Raw genomic sequence first — 17,567 nt, 5'->3', positions numbered from 1 at the left:
CGCTTCTCTTTTGTTCACGAGGTACTGCTCTGCCCAGGGAAGGCCGGGCTGCGTAACTGTGAGTTAGGCATCGGGGGCAAGACAGTTATTTCCACACTTGGGTGACTGTTGGCCCTGCCGACCTAACTAACCTTGGCCTTGGTTTCTTTTGTTTCTTTCTTTATTTAACCTACTTGTTTATTTTGAGGTGCAGGGTACAGAATTCAGAGCTTTATCCATTCTACACAGGTGCAATACCACAGAGCTATATTTCTAGGTTTTATGTATTTGTGTGTCCCTGTGTAGCCCCAGCCAGCCTGGTAATCATGTAGCTGGGATGACAATATCCTGCCCTAGCCTTCAGCATGCTAAGATTACAACTACACACCAACACAGCAGACTCTGGCCTGGGGTTCTCTTAGAGCAACAGAGTAACGAATAGACGGGTAGGGATTGGAAAGGGTATGAAAGACTCAGGGTTCCCCTGTCCCCCCAGGGCCCTCCCAGCTCACAGGAGGTTCAGCCTCTGTCCAAACCCTGCTGGGTGCCTCATCTCAGTCCCCACCAGAACTGTTTTCAACCCCAGCTGCTAGCCACGCTAGGCCCCTCCACGAACGACCCCAGCCCTAACAGTGTGGCATCCTAGAATGCCACCTACACTTCCACTCCTTAGGAAACACTGACTTCCGCTGAAAAAGTTGAATCCTTTGCTTACACTCATACAAAAGCATAGCAAAGCCTTACAGCTAAGGTCTCCTGCCAAAAGAGTCCTGGGTGGAATGGAGTTGGGGACAGACTCAGTACTCGCCTGTCCTCTTTAATTCCTCAGTACAGCAGTCTACAGCCACAGTTCATAGATGACCTAGGCCCTGCCCCCTTCTGTGCCGATTGGCTGGTTCGGGTTCTGGGGGCGGAGCATTCTCGGGGATTTAGTTGGATAAGGGAAACCCACAGAAGAAGCCTCTCCTGAGCCATGGGCACCCCACCGCTGGCCTCTGATGTCTGTGCTGGTGGCGGGAGTGCTGTTTGGTTCTCGATGAACTTCTGCACTCTAGGTTCTCCTGTCCTGCTTATTTCTTTTCTCTTTTGGCTGTCACTGGCCACACCTGGCGCTTGGGCCGCGGGTTACGAGGTGAGCTGGGGTCCGAGGGCGGAAATGTATTTGAGCTAGAGTTGAACCAGAGGTGTGAGTGGCACTTATCCATAGGTCACTGCTGCTGATCTGATTGTGTGATCTAAGTGCGTGCATTGGGTCTCCGAAAATGTCTGGCGTGCGCCTAAGAACTGGGCTGCTCAAGATTGTACCCGCCTTCCTGTGACTCCAGCGGGCCTGCTTGGACTTTGCATGCACTTAACTGTGATTGGTTGTGCCAAGGACTAGCGGCCATTTGAGAACAGGACGCTAAGCTTTGTACAGGTTGTACTTGCTATGGTTCCACTTGCATGAACCCGCTGTTTGGTGACAGTGCATTCCCCAAAGCCCTATTTGGGGCGGCTCTGCTGGAAAAGCAGCCTTGCAAATCTGATTACATCACGAGGAAAGGCTGCCCATCTTCCCTCCCAGAGTGTGAGTATGTGAGCTGGGCTGTTCATCCTTTTCCACCACCCTTCAGGTAGCCTGGAGTCCCAGTTGGACTTCTCAGCTTCCTGGCTCCTTCCTTGTGCAAGTGACCTCTCTACACCATGCCTCAGAGCTCAACTAGAGCTAATACTGCCCCGCGTCTCAGAGTGGTTGTCTGCTGTCTGTGAATGCTCAGCTAACCCCAGCTACTACTGAAGTTGTTTCCATGCAGTATGAAATCTGCCAGATGGGGTTTGTGCAAAGTGGGATTTGTGTCTATGAGCACAATACTCGGTGTGTCCTACCTGAGAAAGCCTGGGACAGACGATAGTTTTGATCTCTCGGTGTCACTCCAGAGTCAAGACTTGTGTTTGTACCACCTCCCTGCCTGCTTTGTGAAGGTGGAGGTCAGGCTTACAGTCTTGGACACGTTAGGCAAAGATTACCTCAGAGCCCCCTGCTGGCCTCTCCACTCTTGGGTACTGACAGCGGATGTGTATGTTTTGGGGTCTCTGTGCAGACATGTCCCCCAGTGAAGCCAGGCATGCTCAACGTGCACCTGTTGCCTCACACACATGATGACGTAGGCTGGCTGAAGACAGTGGACCAGTACTATTATGGCAGTGAGTAGAGAGTGGGGGGCGGGGCCCTTCTAAGTTTTTCAGGGACTTGGACATCGTGGTGCGTGTGGTGACATCTTGCTTGTACAATGAGTCATCTTGTATCAGGGTATGTCTTCTCGTGGTCCCTCATTGCCTGACCTTCCTGTCCACAGTCCTAAATGATGTTCATCATGCATCTGTTCGGCACATCCTGGACTCGGTAATCTCCTCTCTACTGGAGGATCCCACCCGTCGCTTCATCTACGTGGAGATGGCTTTCTTTTCTCGTTGGTGGAAGGAGCAGACAAACGCAACACAGGATGCTGTACGGAGACTGGTGCACCAGGGTGAGTCCACCCCAAGGAGAGAAAGGCGTAAGCCCAGCCCAGGTTGATCTCGGAGATTACTTACTTATTTATTTATTATTTTTATTTATTGGGACAGGCTCTTATTATATAGCCCTTCTTGGCCTGGAACTTGATATCTACATCAGGCTGGCCTTAAACTTGTGGAAATTCTCCTGCTTCCCTAGTTCTGGAACGGAAGGTCTATAGTTCTACCTGCTTAGAATCTCTTTTCCTGTGGAGACCAGTGTCCCACAAGGGCCTGCCTCCAGTGGCTTCCCGGGAAGCCTGTCATGCAGATCTAAGCATACTGGCTTGGAAGCTCCCCTGCTCTCCCGCTTCAGTAGCGGTATGGTCTGTTTCCCTAGCCTCACCTGTGATGATCCTGTTCCTAACAGATAATCTCCTCCCCTTGCCCTCCCTGCACAGGGCGCCTGGAGTTTGTCAATGGTGGCTGGGTGATGAATGATGAGGCAGCCACCTACTATGGTGCCATTGTGGATCAGATGACACTTGGGCTACACTTCCTGCAAGACACATTCGGTAGCAGTGGGCGTCCCCGTGTGGCCTGGCATATTGACCCTTTTGGCCACTCTCGAGAACAGGCCTCTCTGTTTGCCCAGGTGCCAGCCACCCTATTTTCTTTGGACCTGACCTTTAATCCTTTAGCTGCTCAAATGCTGCCCTTCTCTAGTGATTTCTGGGACTAGACCCTGGCTTGCTGAGATGCCACCTCTCGGGTGAACTTGCTTCCTGTGAGTTGAGTTCAAGCCCTGGTCTATGTCCTAAGGCACCACAGGGTTAAACTGCTTTGCTTTTCTCCAGCTGGTTTGGTCCCTTCCCTTGACAAGTCTGTATTAAAATTTGGACTCCACCCCCCTGCTAGGGTTGGGGCTTCTCTCTGAACAGTGACCAGTGGTGCTACCCTGCTTTAAAACCAGCTTCATGTCTGTGCTGACCTACCCCACCTTGGATTGTGGGGTGGAGAGTGGAAAGGCCTCCTTTTCACTTTGACATAACCAGGGAGGCGAAAGGGTTTCGGCTCTAGAGCGTCCCTTCTTTGCTGACCCTCTCAAGCTTAGAAGTACACATCCATTCCTGTCGTGTATGCAATTGGTGCAGGGAGACTGTGAATTGAGGTGAGCGTGGCCTCAGACTGCTGAGGCCCTGTGTTCAAAAAAATCTAGTTTATTTTTCTTAGTTTTATTTAATGTATATGAGTTTCTCATGCCATGTGTTATTTAATATATGAGTATTTTGCCTGCATGTATGTCTGTGTACCATGTTTGTGCAGTGCCTACAGAGGACAGTTGTAGAATCCCCTGGAATTGGAGTACTGGATGATTGTGAGCCACCATATAGTAGATGCTAGATATTGAACCCTGGTCTTCTGGAAGAGCAGATAGGGCTCTTAACCACTGAGCCATTTTTCAGCCCCCCTGAAACCTAGTTTTAGTTGTGTATACTGTCTCTGTGCTGTCTTTACCAACTGGGAAAGAAGGACCGCACCCCTTAACTTCATCCCTTCTTCTGCACCCCAGATGGGTTTTGATGGCTTCTTCCTTGGGCGCATTGACTATCAAGATAAAGTTGCTCGGGAGGAGAAACTCAAGATGGAGGAGGTGTGGAGAGGCAGTGCCAGCTTGAAGCCCCCAACTGCTGACCTCTTTACTGGTGAGGCGGAGGGAGGGTAGGACAGTCACACAGGATCTCAAGCTCAGAAGGGTCCAGGTGGGATTTTGAGATGTGCTGTGATTATCTTAGAATTTTTAATGATTTTTGAGCTGGTCTCTGTGTGTTCTTTTGGTATCAGCCCTTTCTAATCCAGAAGTCTATCCTGGGTGGGACATGGCAGGCTCTGACCCCAGGGAAGGTCTGGGGTGCTGAGTCCAATTTGGTTTACAGGTGTGCTCCCCAATAATTATAATCCTCCAATTAACCTGTGCTGGGATGTGCTATGTGGAGACCAACCCTTGGTGGAGGATCCCCAAAGCCCCGAGTTCAATGCAAAGACTTTGGTCAGTTACTTCCTGGAGCTGGCCTATTCCCAGGTAACAGAGATATTTAGACCATGGTCCATCGCATTCAGACACAGGCACCTAACCTTTCCCGAAGCCCAGGGGAATGCCTCCAAGGGATTTCCCTTTGGGATTTATTCTTCATTAGAATGACACACCCGGAGCTGGAGAGATAGCTCAGCACTTAAGAGTGCTTGCTGCTCAATTATGAGGACCAGCGTTTCAGATCCTGGTACCACATAATAAGCTAGTCACCCTGACTGCAAACTCCTGTATGGGAGTTATCTGGAGCCCTATCTCCAAGGGGTGGAGAGGCAGGGGAATCACTGGCAATTCTGAACTTCAGCCTAGTGAAGAAACTTCAAGTCCCAGGTTCAGGGAGAAACTCTGCCTCAAAGGAACAGGTAGAGAATGGTAGGGCAACACCTGACACTCTTTTCTGATTTGTGCATGTGTGTAGAGACAAATGCACCCCCACAAACATGTGTAAATACACAAAAAACCCACACACACCTTATTTTTTTTAAAAAGATGTGGTCCAGCTATGGTGGTGCACACCTTAATCCCAGCACTGGGGGTAGGCAGAGACAGTTGATCGACGTGAGCAGGAAGCCAGCCTAGGAATACCTTGGGAGACCATGTCTCAAAACAAAACAAGTAAACAAACCAAAGAAGTGGACCAGTGAGATGCTCAGTGGATAAAGGTGCTCGCTGCCCAGCTTGATACCTGAGTTCAGTTTCCAGAGCCCACTTGGTGGAAGGAGAGCAGTGACTCCTGTAAATTGTCCTCCAGGCTCCAAGCTGGTGATGTACCATGCACACCATAGCATGTGTCCCCTCCCCTCATAAATAAACATGAGGAAGGGGAGGAGAAGACTGCATATGAGAGGATGGCTCAGTCCCTTGTAGCCTCATCTGAGTAGTGAGCCCTAGAGTATTTCAGATAAGGTCTCATGTAGGCCAAGCTGGCCTTGAACTTGCTATGTAGACAAGGCTGGCTTTCAGCTTCTGGTCCTCCTGCCACCATTTCCTGAGTGTTGAGAATATAGATGTGCACCACCGTGCCTGCGCCACATCCATAATCCCTCACTGGTTATTGTTTGTTCCCCTCTGTTTTTATGTGCCATAGTCCCCATGTATTCTTGACTGTGGGTCACCCCCACTACCCTGTACTGGGGATCCAACCTGGGGTGTTGAGTGTGCTAGGCTAGTACTCTCACACTGAACTACATCCCTAGGCCCCCACATGTACTTTTGCACACTTAGGCATAGGGACAGACCAGGACATCCTGGCCTGAGGACTGCCTTCTCATTACAGCAACAGTATTACCGAACCAAACATACTGTGATGACCATGGGTTCAGACTTCCACTATGGCGATGCCAACATATGGTTCACAAACATGGACAAGCTTATCCGCCTGGTCAACAAGCAGGTCAGTGTGCCTCCCTGTGTGTGTTAATCAGCTTTCTATCACTACAATCAAATGCCTGAGATAGAGGGAAAGAGCCATGTATGGGGTGCACCCCAGGACTAGCGACGCTGAGGATTGCTTTGAGTTGGAGGCCAGCCTGGGACAGATATAAACATATACACACATGACCCTGTCTCAGAAACAAAATCATACACCAAACCAAAATAAAGTTACTTTTAGTTTTAGTTTTCCTTTTTCTTTGAGACAAGGTTTCCCATGTAGCCCTGGCTGTCCTGGAACTCACTCTGCAGACCAGGCTGGTAGTCTTAACCACTGACCCATTTCTCTGTCTCTGTTAAAAGAAAGGGTCTCGCTATATACCCCTGGTTGGTCTTGAAATCACAGGGATGTGCCTGCTTGTATCTCATGGGTGCTGGAATTAAACTCTTGCTGTTGCTGCCTCCTTCTCCTCCTCCTCATGCTCCTTTATCTCCTCGTTTTCATTGTTGGGGTTCATGGAGGGGTTTCATATATGCTTGGCAAGGGCTTCAAACTCCTGCTGCCTCTTCTAGTTTTAAAGATCCTTTTGATTATTTTGGGTGTCCCAGGTAATCTCTATTTTAAGGTCAGCTGACCAGAAATTCCAATTCCTTTAAAATTAAAACAAATATTTTATAGCCAGGCGTGGTTTTGCATGCTTTTAATCTTAGCACTTGGGAGCAGAGACCAGTGTATCTGTCTTTTGGTAGTCTGGCAGTGCTAAAAAAAACCAAACCAAAACAAACAAAAAACCAAAACCCCCCGATCATTTCTACCCTTTAATGATATTCTTAATTTTCCCTTAATTAATTGTTTTGGAGACAGGACCTCTTGTAGCCCAGGCTGGCCTCTGCTTGCTGTGTAGGTGAGAATGACTTTGAACTTTTGTTAGGCTTGTACCTCTGGAGGGGTAGAATTACAGGTGTGCCGGGGATTAAACCGGCTTTGTACAAGCTTGGTAAACACCATACCAACTGAGCCACATACGCCCAATCTCTCCCTGTTTTAAATAATAGAGATGGATTATTTAAAAGGTTTTGTGGTGCACCTGCCCATGCTTATAGTCCCAGCTACCAGGGAGGCTGAGGCAGGAGGATCACTTGAACTCAAACATTCTAGGCCACCCAGGACAGCTGGATAACACGGGGAGAGTGCTTCAAACCAACAAATAAAAAAGAAAAGAAAAAGTTGTGTAAAATTATAGCATTATCCCTGAAATCTTTTTAAGAGTGACAGTGTTTGGCCATGGCTAAGACGTATGCTCACATTTGACTACTGTTGTGTACTCAGAAAGGGTGTTTAGGGGCTGGGGAGATGGCTCAGAGGCTAGGAGCATTGGCTGCCCTCCCTGAGGTGGCTCACAGCCATCTGTACGGCCGGTGCCAGGGTTCTTGTGCTCTTTTCTGACCTCCATGGGCACCAGGGATGCAAGTGGTGCATGAACACACATGCAGGCCACCCTTACATATAAACATTAAATAAAGAAGCACATCTTAAAAAGAACAACAACAAGTGTTGGATGCCTGTGGCCCCGGAAGGTGCAGATCCCGAGGCTCACACATGCCTTCTCCCAGCAGCAGGCAGAGGGGAGCCAGGTCCATGTTCTCTACTCCACCCCTTCGTGTTACCTCTGGGAGCTGAACAAGGCCAATCTCACCTGGTATTTGGGGCAGGCAGGGACTGGGGAGCTTGGGGTGGGGGTGGCGTGTCCCGTGGGTTGACCGCTCTCAATGGCCTGTGCAGGTCTGTGAAGAAGGATGACTTCTTTCCTTATGCTGACGGCCCGCACATGTTCTGGACCGGCTATTTTTCTAGCAGGCCGGCCCTCAAACGCTATGAACGCCTCAGCTACAACTTCCTGCAGGTGAGTGAGCATGTGGGGAGCCAGGAAGCCCAGAGGAGCTGCTGCCTAACATACCTCTTTCTCCTCAGGTGTGCAACCAGCTGGAGGCACTGGCTGGTCCTGCAGCCACCACGGGACCCTATGGCTCAGGAGACAGTGCTCCCCTTAGTGAGTGTCACCTGTCCACTGTGGAATAGGATGGGGTGGGAGAGAGGAGGATTGAAGCTAGAAACCAAAACCATCCCTAGGGCACTTTACTTATGGTGGTGCTCAGGATCGAACCCAGGACCTCTTGAATGCTATACAGCACTGAATCACTGAACACGGAGCTACATCCCTAGTTTTGAGTTCTTTCTTTTAAATTGACTTATTTTTATGTGTGTGAGTGCCTGCATGTGTATTAGTGAACCATATGCATATTCAGTGACTTGGGAGGCCAAAGAGATTGTCAGACCCCCAGAGCTGATGTTATACAGTTTCTATAGACATATAGACACACGTGATGTCGGGAGTCAAACCCTAGTCCTTTGAAAGGCCAGCCAGTGCTCTTGGCTAGTGGGCCATCGATGGCTCCAGCCTTCCAGTTGTTCTTAATTCTCCTCAGAGTCCTGTTTTCCTGCACGGGACTTTTGTGGGTGCTTACTTGGTGGTGGGGCTCAGAGTTCTGTGGAAGATGACATCCAACTGATGTTCTGTTGGCAGATGAGGCAATGGCGGTCCTCCAGCACCACGATGCGGTCTCTGGCACTGCAAGGCAGAACGTTGCAAATGACTATGCTCGTCAGCTGGCAGCAGGCTGGGGACCCTGTGAGGTGTGAGGGGCAGGTCCATGAAGTAACCAGGAAGGGGCGTGGTCCAGGGTGATGGGCGGGCCCCAAAGGGTTCTTAGGGGCAGGGGGCAGGGTTTTGGGGAGTGGGAGGGGAGAATGACGAGGGGGCCATTCTTGGGAGAGAAGGGGTGGAGCTTACAGGAAATGGGGCAGGGTCTAGGAAGGAGAGACTGGGCCTTGGTAGGGGCTTGACCAGTTTTCCAGGGGTGTAGACCTTGGGTGCAGATCTTTTGGTGATTGTCACCAGGTTCTGGTGAGCAACGCACTGGCGATGCTCAGCCACTCCAAACAGAACTTCTCCTTCTGCCGCGAGCTCAACATCAGCATCTGCCCAGTCAGCCAGAAGTCAGAGCACGTGAGTAAGGGCTGGGAGGCAGGTGGGGTTGAACCCAGAAGGAGAAGCCTGCAGTGAAGGGGATGGAGTGGATGCATGATTTCTTTTTGGAGGGTCGTTCTGGGCACAGGAAAATGCCACAGGATAGTTCATCACAAGGAGCTTGGTTTGGCCTGGGAGCCCAGGACTGTGTGGGAAAATGTTCTGCTAGATGGTTTTGGAGGCCTGTTGTGACTTGGCTCTTCCTGCCAAAGTTCCAGGTAACTATTTACAACCCCCTGGGCCGGAAGGTGCAGCAGATGATCCGGCTGCCGGTCAATGACGGCATCTTCTTTGTGAAGGGTCCTAATGGGAAGACGGTGCCCAGTAACGTGAGCTTGCCTGCACAATGAACTCTCCCTTCCCCAGCGCGTTCCCAGATCCTGTAGATATTTACCACCACGAGTTCCTCTTCTGTGTGTCTCCCGTCTCTGTCCCCAACAAATGACATCCCTTCTAAATGTCCCCTTGGCATTTCCCTTCCTTCCTTTGTTCTGATCCCCTCCCCTTTCTTCCTTCTTACAGGCTTTCACTGTTTAGCCCAGGCTAGCCTCCAACTTGTGGTCTTCCTGTCATAACCCCCAGAGAGTTAGGATTGCAGGTTTGGGTCACCTCATGATTTCCCCAGCAGATTCTCTGTTGTGGACACTCTCTTCACCCCAGGTCCTTTCCTGAACCTCTTAACCCCTTCCCGTCTCTTGCTCTGCTTCCTGTTTTCTGCCAGACTCCTGCTCTCTGTGTCTCCACTTCTCTCTCCTTCTCTCTTTCCTCTTTCCTCTTCTCCCTCTCCTGTCACACCTAGGTTCCTTCTTCTGCCCATTCCTTACCCTCTGAGGTCGATGCATGTGCCCATGTCTGTCTTCTTGACTCTTGACTAGAGTCCTCTTTCACTCAAGGTGGTAATGCGTCCCGGCTCCTACAGTAAGAGGTACCAGTGGGATCTGCTGTTCTCAGCCTCCCTGCCTGCCCTGGGCTTCAGTATGTACTCTGTGGCCAAGGTGACTGCCGCTACCTCCCAAGCCTACAGGCCTAGGGCCAGGCCCAAGACATCCAGTTCCCATGTCTTGGTCATTGAAAATGAGGTGAGACTCTCCTTGAATTCCCTTCCTTGCCTCTGTGACAAACTTAAAGTGTTGTAAAACTGTTTGGATTCTGGGTCCTTGGTTTGCACCCATCTCTCTTGATCGTGTGTTCTTTAGTGAGGAGGGTAGCTTTGAGCCTCAGTTTCCTTTCTGGAGCAGTTGTTTAAGTCTAGGGTAACCATGAGGTTGATGTCTATGCCAGGGCCCATGGCAGGAGGGTGTTGTGGGGTCACGGAAGGCTTCTTAGATAGGAGACAGCTGAAGGCTCAGATTGTTCTTCAGTGATAGACACTTGCCTAGCAACTGTGAAGCTCTGGCATCCACCCCCAGCGCCTCAGAAACAGAAAATGAAGAGCCGGTGTCTCAGTTAGGGTTTTTACTGCTATGATGAAGCACCATGACCAAAACCAGCTGGGAGGAAAGAGTTTACTTTGCCTACACTTCCAGGTAACAGTCCATCACTCAAGGAAGTCAGGACAGGAACTCAAGCATGGCAGGAACCTGCAGGCAGGAGCTGATGCAGAGGCCATGGAGGAGGCTGCTTACTGGCTTGCTCTCCATGGCTTTCTCAGCCTGCTTTCTTATAGAACTCAGGACCATCAGCCCAGGGGTGTCTCCACCTACAATGGGCTGGGCCCTCCCCATCAATCACGAATTAAGAAAATGTTCTACAGCCTTGCCTATAGCGTTAGATCTTACAGAGGTATTTTCTCAGTTGAGGTTCCCTCCTCTCAGATGCCGCTAACTCTGTGTCAAGTTGACGTAAACTACCTGGCACAGCTGTAGAAATGGCTCAGCAGGTTAAGAGAATGTACTGCTCTTGCAGAGAAACCAAGTACAGTTCCCAGTGCCCACATCTAGCAGCTCATAGCCAACTGCCTGTAAGTCCAGGTCTAGGCAGACACAATGCCTCTGGCCTTGCAGGCACCTGCAATCGTGTGCATCATTAAAAATAATAAAAATTAATCTTAAAAGTATCATTAAAATAATAAAAATTAATCTTAAAAATATCCTGGCCAGGTGTCGTGGTGAATGCCTTTAATCTTAGCACTTGAGAGGCAGAGGCAGGTGGATTTCTGTGAGTTCCAGGACAGCCAGAGCTACATAGTGAGACCCTGTCTCCAAACCAAAAACAAACAAATCAGCAAAAGAACAAAAACAAAAAACAACCAACCCCAAGCCCAGGTAAGTGAGAGAAAGAAAAGCAGTCTGTTGTATTTGCTTTCTGGGCTTCTTCTTTCATAAAATACATTAAAATTGTGTCAGTATCAGCGTGGTGCAGTGTGTTTATAGTCCTGATACTTTGTGGGTACAGTTAGGATGGTGGAGATTGCTGGCCAACCAGTGTTCTTGAGTTGGTGAACTCCAGGTTCCATGAGAATTCTGTCTCCAAATACAAGTTCTGGTCTACATGGTGAGTTCATGCTAGCCAGAGGTATATAGTGCAAACCTGGCTCAAAAAGAAAATAAAAGTAAGAGGGGAGGAGAGATGGCTCAGTTGTTAAGAGCACTGACTTCTTCCAGAGGACCCCAGTTCAATTCCCAGCACCCTCATGGCAGCTCATAACTGTCTGTGCCTCCTAGGAGATCCAACACCCTCACACAGACATACATGCAGGCAAAATGCCAGTGTACATAAAATAAAAATAAAGAAATCATTAAGAGAAGATTAAAAAATAAAAATTATTGTAGAGAACCATTGACACCAGCCAGCTTCAGTCCCTGGCCTCCACATGCATCCCATGACTGTACTCACAAATATGTACACATGAGACACACACAAGAACGTCATATGATGATATTTCTGTAGAGATCAGTATGCCATTTAAGTCTCGTTATGATATGTTCATTGTTACTATTCAACTTTGTTGTTGGGTTTTACTCTTTACTCTTTTGGCCCTTTGCTCTTTTTGGGAGTCTGCCACCCAGCTCCCAAATAAACACAGGGAGACTTTCTGCTACTTATGAACTTCCATCCTTAGCTTGGCTTGTTTCTAGCCAGCGGTTTTTTTTTATTTAAATTAACCAGTCTACGTTTGGCTTCTGGGCCTTTTCCATCTCTCACTTCTGCAAATCTTACTTTCACTCTAACTCCATGGCTGGCTGGGCGTCTGACCCCTGATGTCCTCCTCCCCTTGACTATCTTGCTCCTTCCTCTTCTCCCAGATTACTTCTTTATTTATTCTCTCTGCCTGCCAGCTCCACCTATCCTACCTCCTGCCTCTCTCTGAGCCATTCAGCTCTTTATTAGACCCTCAGGTGTTTTAGACAGGGAAAGAGTCACAGTTTCTCAGAGTTAAACACATGCAACATAAAAGAATGCAGCACATCTTTGCATAACTAAACAAATGTTCCACAGCATTAGCAAATGTAACACACCTTAAAATAATATACCACAGCCCAACTTTTCTTTAGATTTTTAAAGGAAATGAAAAGATCCTTCAGATTTTTGGGACAGAGTTTCATAGAGCCCAGACTGGCCTTGAACTTGATATGTAGGTCAAAATGACATTGAACTCCTAATCTTCCTGCCTCCACCTCCTGAATGCTGGATTACAGGCGTGTACCACTGCTGTGCCAGATTTATATGGTGCTGAGGGCTTCATCCATGCTGAGAAGCACTCTGCCAACTGAGTTATGATCACTGTTACAACATGAAAATATTTCTGTGGGCCACTGGAAGCCTTATGGTTTCTGTCATTTGGCTCATGGCCCAGATGGTATATATTGGTCTAGCTCTGAAGCAGATGAGGACTGTGGTCGATTTAGGATACCACAGTTGGCTCTGCTGCTGTGGGGTGAAGAGACTGGATAAATATAGAAATGAGGGTTTCTGCAGAAGGCTGAGTTAGTCCTAGAGGGCCATGGTGTGTAGAGAAGCGTCCAGAGGTTAAAGCTTATGGAAGCAGAGGTAACGATGGTGTTTGCTTATTGGATCAGGCACCACAGTGGGTGAAATGTGGGGAGTGATTGCAGGGAGGGCTGGAACTTTCTCTGCTGAGGAGATGCTTATCCACATGTGTCCCTTTCCCCACCCAGTATATCCGGGCTACATTTGACTCTGACACAGGGCTATTGATGAAGATTGAGAACATGGAACAGACCCTCTCGCTCCCTGTGAGCCAAGGCTTCTTTTGGTGAGAAAGGGGTGCTATCTCAGGGCAGGTGCACAGAGCTGGGGCGGCTGAGAGCTGAGGACGCCCCTGATGCTCATTTGTTCTGATTTTAGGTACAAATCCAACACCGGTGATGAGAAGAGTTCTCAGGCTTCTGGTGCCTACATCTTCAGACCCACCCATTTAAAACCAATGCCTGTAAGCCGTTGGGCTCAGGTCCATCTGGTGAAGGTCTGTAGCCAGAAACCATGAGTGGGTTTTGGGGGTAGGGGTGGGAAGGTGGAGTCTGGGGACAGGATGTGCCACACGTAGGGTGTGGGTGGGAACTATTTCATCGTCTCTATTATTAAATATTATGTGTGTGAGTGTGAGTGTGTGCACTGTGTTTCTGTGTGCATATGTGTGGAGGTTTGAGGACAGACTGTGGGAGTCTACTACATGGGTTCCTAGGATAGGATGCAGGTCATCAGGCTGGCAGCAAGCACCTTTACCCACTGAACCATCTCTCTGCGCTCAAGAAAGCTTTTACTGTGTAGCGCAGCCCAGCCTCAGAGCTCTAGACCTTGCCTCAAGCTCGGGAGTGCTAGGACTGCAGGAGAGCCTCACATGCCTGGCTTTACTTCTTTACATATGGAGTAAGACCCAGGCTCCCTCTGCTGATGGGGAAAACCCACTTGTATAAGATCTCTGTCAACATGTTCACATCCATTCCTCAAAGTATAATTGCTTAGAATTCTCTAAGGCCTATGAGTGAGATTATGTGTTCGAATGTAGAATGCAGTTTAGATCACTTGTATATGAGAAAAAGCTGAGTTATAGCTCCACACCACCACAAAAGGGAAGAATGTTCTTGACATCCAGGGAAGGTGGAGGTCTCATGTTTGCCAACGGAGTCATCTGTGTTGTTCTTGTCCCTGTCACTTCTTTAACATTCAGCTTCCCCTTCATGATCCAAAATAAGCACTCAGGCTCTAGCCAGCATCTGTATTTGAGCCAGTGAGAGGGAATGGGTCAAGAACATTGTTCATACTACCTTGGCCATTTCCTATGGGGACAGATGGTGGCCACACAGTTCCTGATAGCACAAAGAAGACTAGACATGCAACTCTAGACTCCTAAGGAGGGAAGATGGGGCAATAGTGGATACCAAGTATGTATGGATTCAGTCAAGGGCTGTGTGGCTTGTCCGGCATGGTAGCACACACCAGGAGTTCAAGGCCAGTTTTCCATTTTGACTCCTACAGAGTTTGAGGTTAGCCTGAAGTACGTGAGACCCTTGCTCACAAAAACAAGAAAATGTGGGCTAACCAGGCTGTGGATCCCATCAGCAAGGGTGAAGGGTAGAGTGGGGTGGGGTGGGGGAGGAACTGGTGAGGTGGTCAGTGGGTAAAGGTGCTTTCCAGCAAACCTACCTGTGTTCAGTCCCTGAAGCACATGATGGAAAGGGAGAGCCAATGCCTGTAAGTTCTCCTTCAGTCTCCATATGCAAAAGAACAGCAGCAACGAGAGCATCGCACTGAGTTAGTCTGTGAGGTGTCTGCTAGTTGATGTTTCTTTATGGGATTCTTAGCATTGTCAATATGGCTGACACCGGCCCTCTTGTGTGCCTACAGACAGCCTTGGTGCAGGAGGTACACCAGAATTTTTCAGCCTGGTGTTCTCAAGTGGTTCGCCTGTATCGAAGACAGCGTCACTTGGAGCTGGAGTGGATGGTGGGACCAATCCCAGTGAAGTATGTGGTATACTTTCTGGAGTGGGGAGCAGGCCCAGTGGTGTTTAGGAGACTCACAGGGGTACTTTTCCATTGAGCACAGCGATGGTTGGGGGAAGGAAGTCATCAGCCGCTTTGATACCCCACTGAAAACAAAGGGAGAGTTCTACACTGACAGCAATGGCAGGGAAATCCTGAAGAGGAGGTAGGAAAAGGGAATCATGGGGAGTCTGTGGTGTGTTGGATTTCAGGGGTGATGGCATGAATACAGGAGAATGAAGAGGAAGCAAGACCCCAAATCTGACAGCATCACACTTCTTCCCAGGCGTAATCATCGACCCACTTGGAGATTAAGTCAGACTGAACCCGTGGCTGGAAATTACTATCCTGTCAACACTCGAATCTACATCTCGGTATATGCCCTGCCACTGCCTTGGATGAGTAGTATCTCCTAGATGCCTGGGGCAGGGTGGGCTTCCAGAAGGAGCCCACAGTCTCAGTTGCCCTTACACCTAGGATGGGCACACGCAGCTGACCGTGGTGACGGACCGCTCCCAGGGGGGCAGCAGTCTGAAGGATGGCTCACTGGAGCTCATGGTGAGAGGGGAGAACTATCCAAGCTGGGTTTCCCCCATAGGGTCCACCTGGACGCAGCCATGCCTGAAGGCTGTTGTTGGTGCGCGTGTCCTGCCTGTAGCCTTGATCCCATCCTCTTCCCTTTCCTCCCTTCCTTGAGCTGGGATTGCAGGCCTGCATCACCAGCCCTGACTTTGGAATTATATTTCTATGTTTCCCTTTCCCTACCGTTACCCTGCTCAGGCCTTGACTTGTTAGACACTTACATTTCCTTGTCTTTGGTTAGTTGGACCTCACCTCCGATGGAGTCCCTACCAGTCCCTGACCTTGGTTTACTTGTCTTTAGTGTCTGTTAAAATTCCTGCAAGCCTCTACCGCACTTCTGAACCCAGATTACTTGCTAGTTCCTCACTCTTTCCTGGCCACTCCTCCCAGGTGCACCGATCGTTATTGTTCGATGATGAACGAGGATTGGACGAGCCCCTGATGAATTTAGGGACCGGAAGTACAGTGCGAGGGCGCCACCTCGTGCTTTTGAGTTCTGTTAGTGATGCAGCTGCAAGGCACCGTCTGCTGGCGGAGAAGGAGGTCCTGGCCCCGCAGGTAGTGCTGTCTCAGGGAGGTGGCAGGCCATATTACTACTGGGCAGCACCAAGGACACAGGTGAGAGTCAGTGAGGGGGCCATAAAGGGAGAACCGGAATGACGCCTTCTCAACCCCTCTTTCCAGGCCTGAGTTCATCCTCAGTTTAAGCCTTTCCACTGAGGAGTGAGCCCCACCTGCTGTCAGCAGTGTGTTTCAGTATTGAGTCTCCTTGTCAGTGCCCCTTCCCATTCAGCTTCATTTCCTGCAGTCAGAGCTGGCTGCCAGCCAGGCTCCCACCAATCCTCTTAGACCCAGCCCTTCTTTCCAGTTCTCCGCACTTCGCCAGGACCTCCCTCCCCAAGTGCATCTGCTTACACTGGCCCGCTGGGGACCAAAGATGCTGCTGCTGCGCTTAGAGCATCAGTTCACTGCGACAGAAGATTCAGGCCGAAAACTGAGCTCCCCTGTAACCTTGAACTTGCAGGTGAGGAGGGTTGTGGGGAGACAGGAGGAGAGAGACAAAACCCTGGGCAAACCTGGGTTTTGCATCTCAGCTGGATCCATCTATTCCTGCAGAACCTGTTCCAGGCCTTCACTATCACCGAGCTGCAGGAGACCACACTGGCAGCCAACCAGCGCCTGTCAGAGGCTTCCAGGCTGAAGTGGATGACGGACAGTGGTGAGGACCTGGCAGGAATCCTGCCTGGGGCTGGCTGCTGAGGGTGGGATCTGGGGGTTGCCAAGGATGTGTCGATGCCATCAGTGTGCAGTTCTAGGATGGCATCTTATCACCTGTGGGATATGAGCACAATGGCTGGGAGTTAGAGAGGGTTGTGGGAATCCTGAGGTGTGTTCAGGCACAGGGAAGTACTTTAAAGGTCTGGATGTGAGACCCTGGGGCAGAGTTGAGAGGCGGGTGTGCATGCTTGTGTCCAGGTCTCAGTTGTCTTCTGCTCATCCACAGGTCCCATCTCCTACCCTGCTCCTTCCAAGTTGGACCCTACCTCAGTCACACTGCGGCCGATGGAGATACGTACCTTTGTGGCCAGGGTTAAATGGCAAGAATTCAGCTAGGCCTGCCCCCCTTTTCTTGCTGTAACCACTCTCAAAAATCATTAAAAGGCTGTGACTCAGGTCACCCATGACTGCATTATTTTTGAGGACATAGAGTGTGGGATCTGGGGAGGTAAGCAGACCCTAGCTCAGCCCTGACCCCAGGCCCTGTCTAGAAGTTTCCTCCCCATTGGAATTGCCACACCAGCATGTTCTCTCTGCATCTCACTCTGGCTCCCTCCCTCTCCTCCCACGTGGATGCTTTGCCCACACAGGCCCTCAACAGCTGTCTCAACAAGCAGAGGATAGGCCCGTGCAGGAACAAGGCACCCGAAAACCAGCTGCCCCGTGTCTTTGTACCCCGGCCTTGGGGTCAGATGTAGGCAGGGAATCTGGGAGGTTCTGCAGAGGTGATGGGACAGAAGCAGGTCCCAGCCTTAG

At 49.8% G+C, this 17,567-nt stretch overlaps 1 protein-coding gene across 1 annotated transcript; it reads left to right on the top strand.

Moving 5' to 3' along the window:
* The first annotated feature begins 933 nt into the window (after positions 1–933).
* On the top strand, positions 934–17,211 carry LOC110339630 (lysosomal alpha-mannosidase-like). The gene is made up of 24 exons (XM_040735349.1): positions 934–1,111; positions 2,061–2,163; positions 2,316–2,489; positions 2,916–3,109; positions 4,028–4,160; positions 4,392–4,537; positions 5,823–5,939; positions 7,535–7,617; positions 7,701–7,821; positions 7,890–7,968; positions 8,503–8,612; positions 8,878–8,985; positions 9,219–9,335; positions 9,900–10,085; positions 13,125–13,222; positions 13,315–13,432; positions 14,815–14,933; positions 15,016–15,117; positions 15,238–15,325; positions 15,429–15,509; positions 15,924–16,151; positions 16,402–16,557; positions 16,650–16,752; positions 17,038–17,211. The coding sequence occupies exons 1-24, from the start codon at positions 953–955 to the stop codon at positions 17,145–17,147; spliced, it is 3,033 nt and encodes a 1,010-aa protein (XP_040591283.1). The 5' UTR covers positions 934–952; the 3' UTR covers positions 17,148–17,211.
* Positions 17,212–17,567: the final 356 nt, after the last annotated feature.

The sequence above is a fragment of the Mesocricetus auratus genome, unplaced genomic scaffold (assembly GCF_017639785.1).
Source record: "Mesocricetus auratus isolate SY011 unplaced genomic scaffold, BCM_Maur_2.0 Super-Scaffold_100045, whole genome shotgun sequence".
NCBI classification, from domain to species: Eukaryota; Metazoa; Chordata; class Mammalia; order Rodentia; family Cricetidae; genus Mesocricetus; species Mesocricetus auratus.
This window is presented reverse-complemented; position numbering and strand designations above follow the sequence as displayed.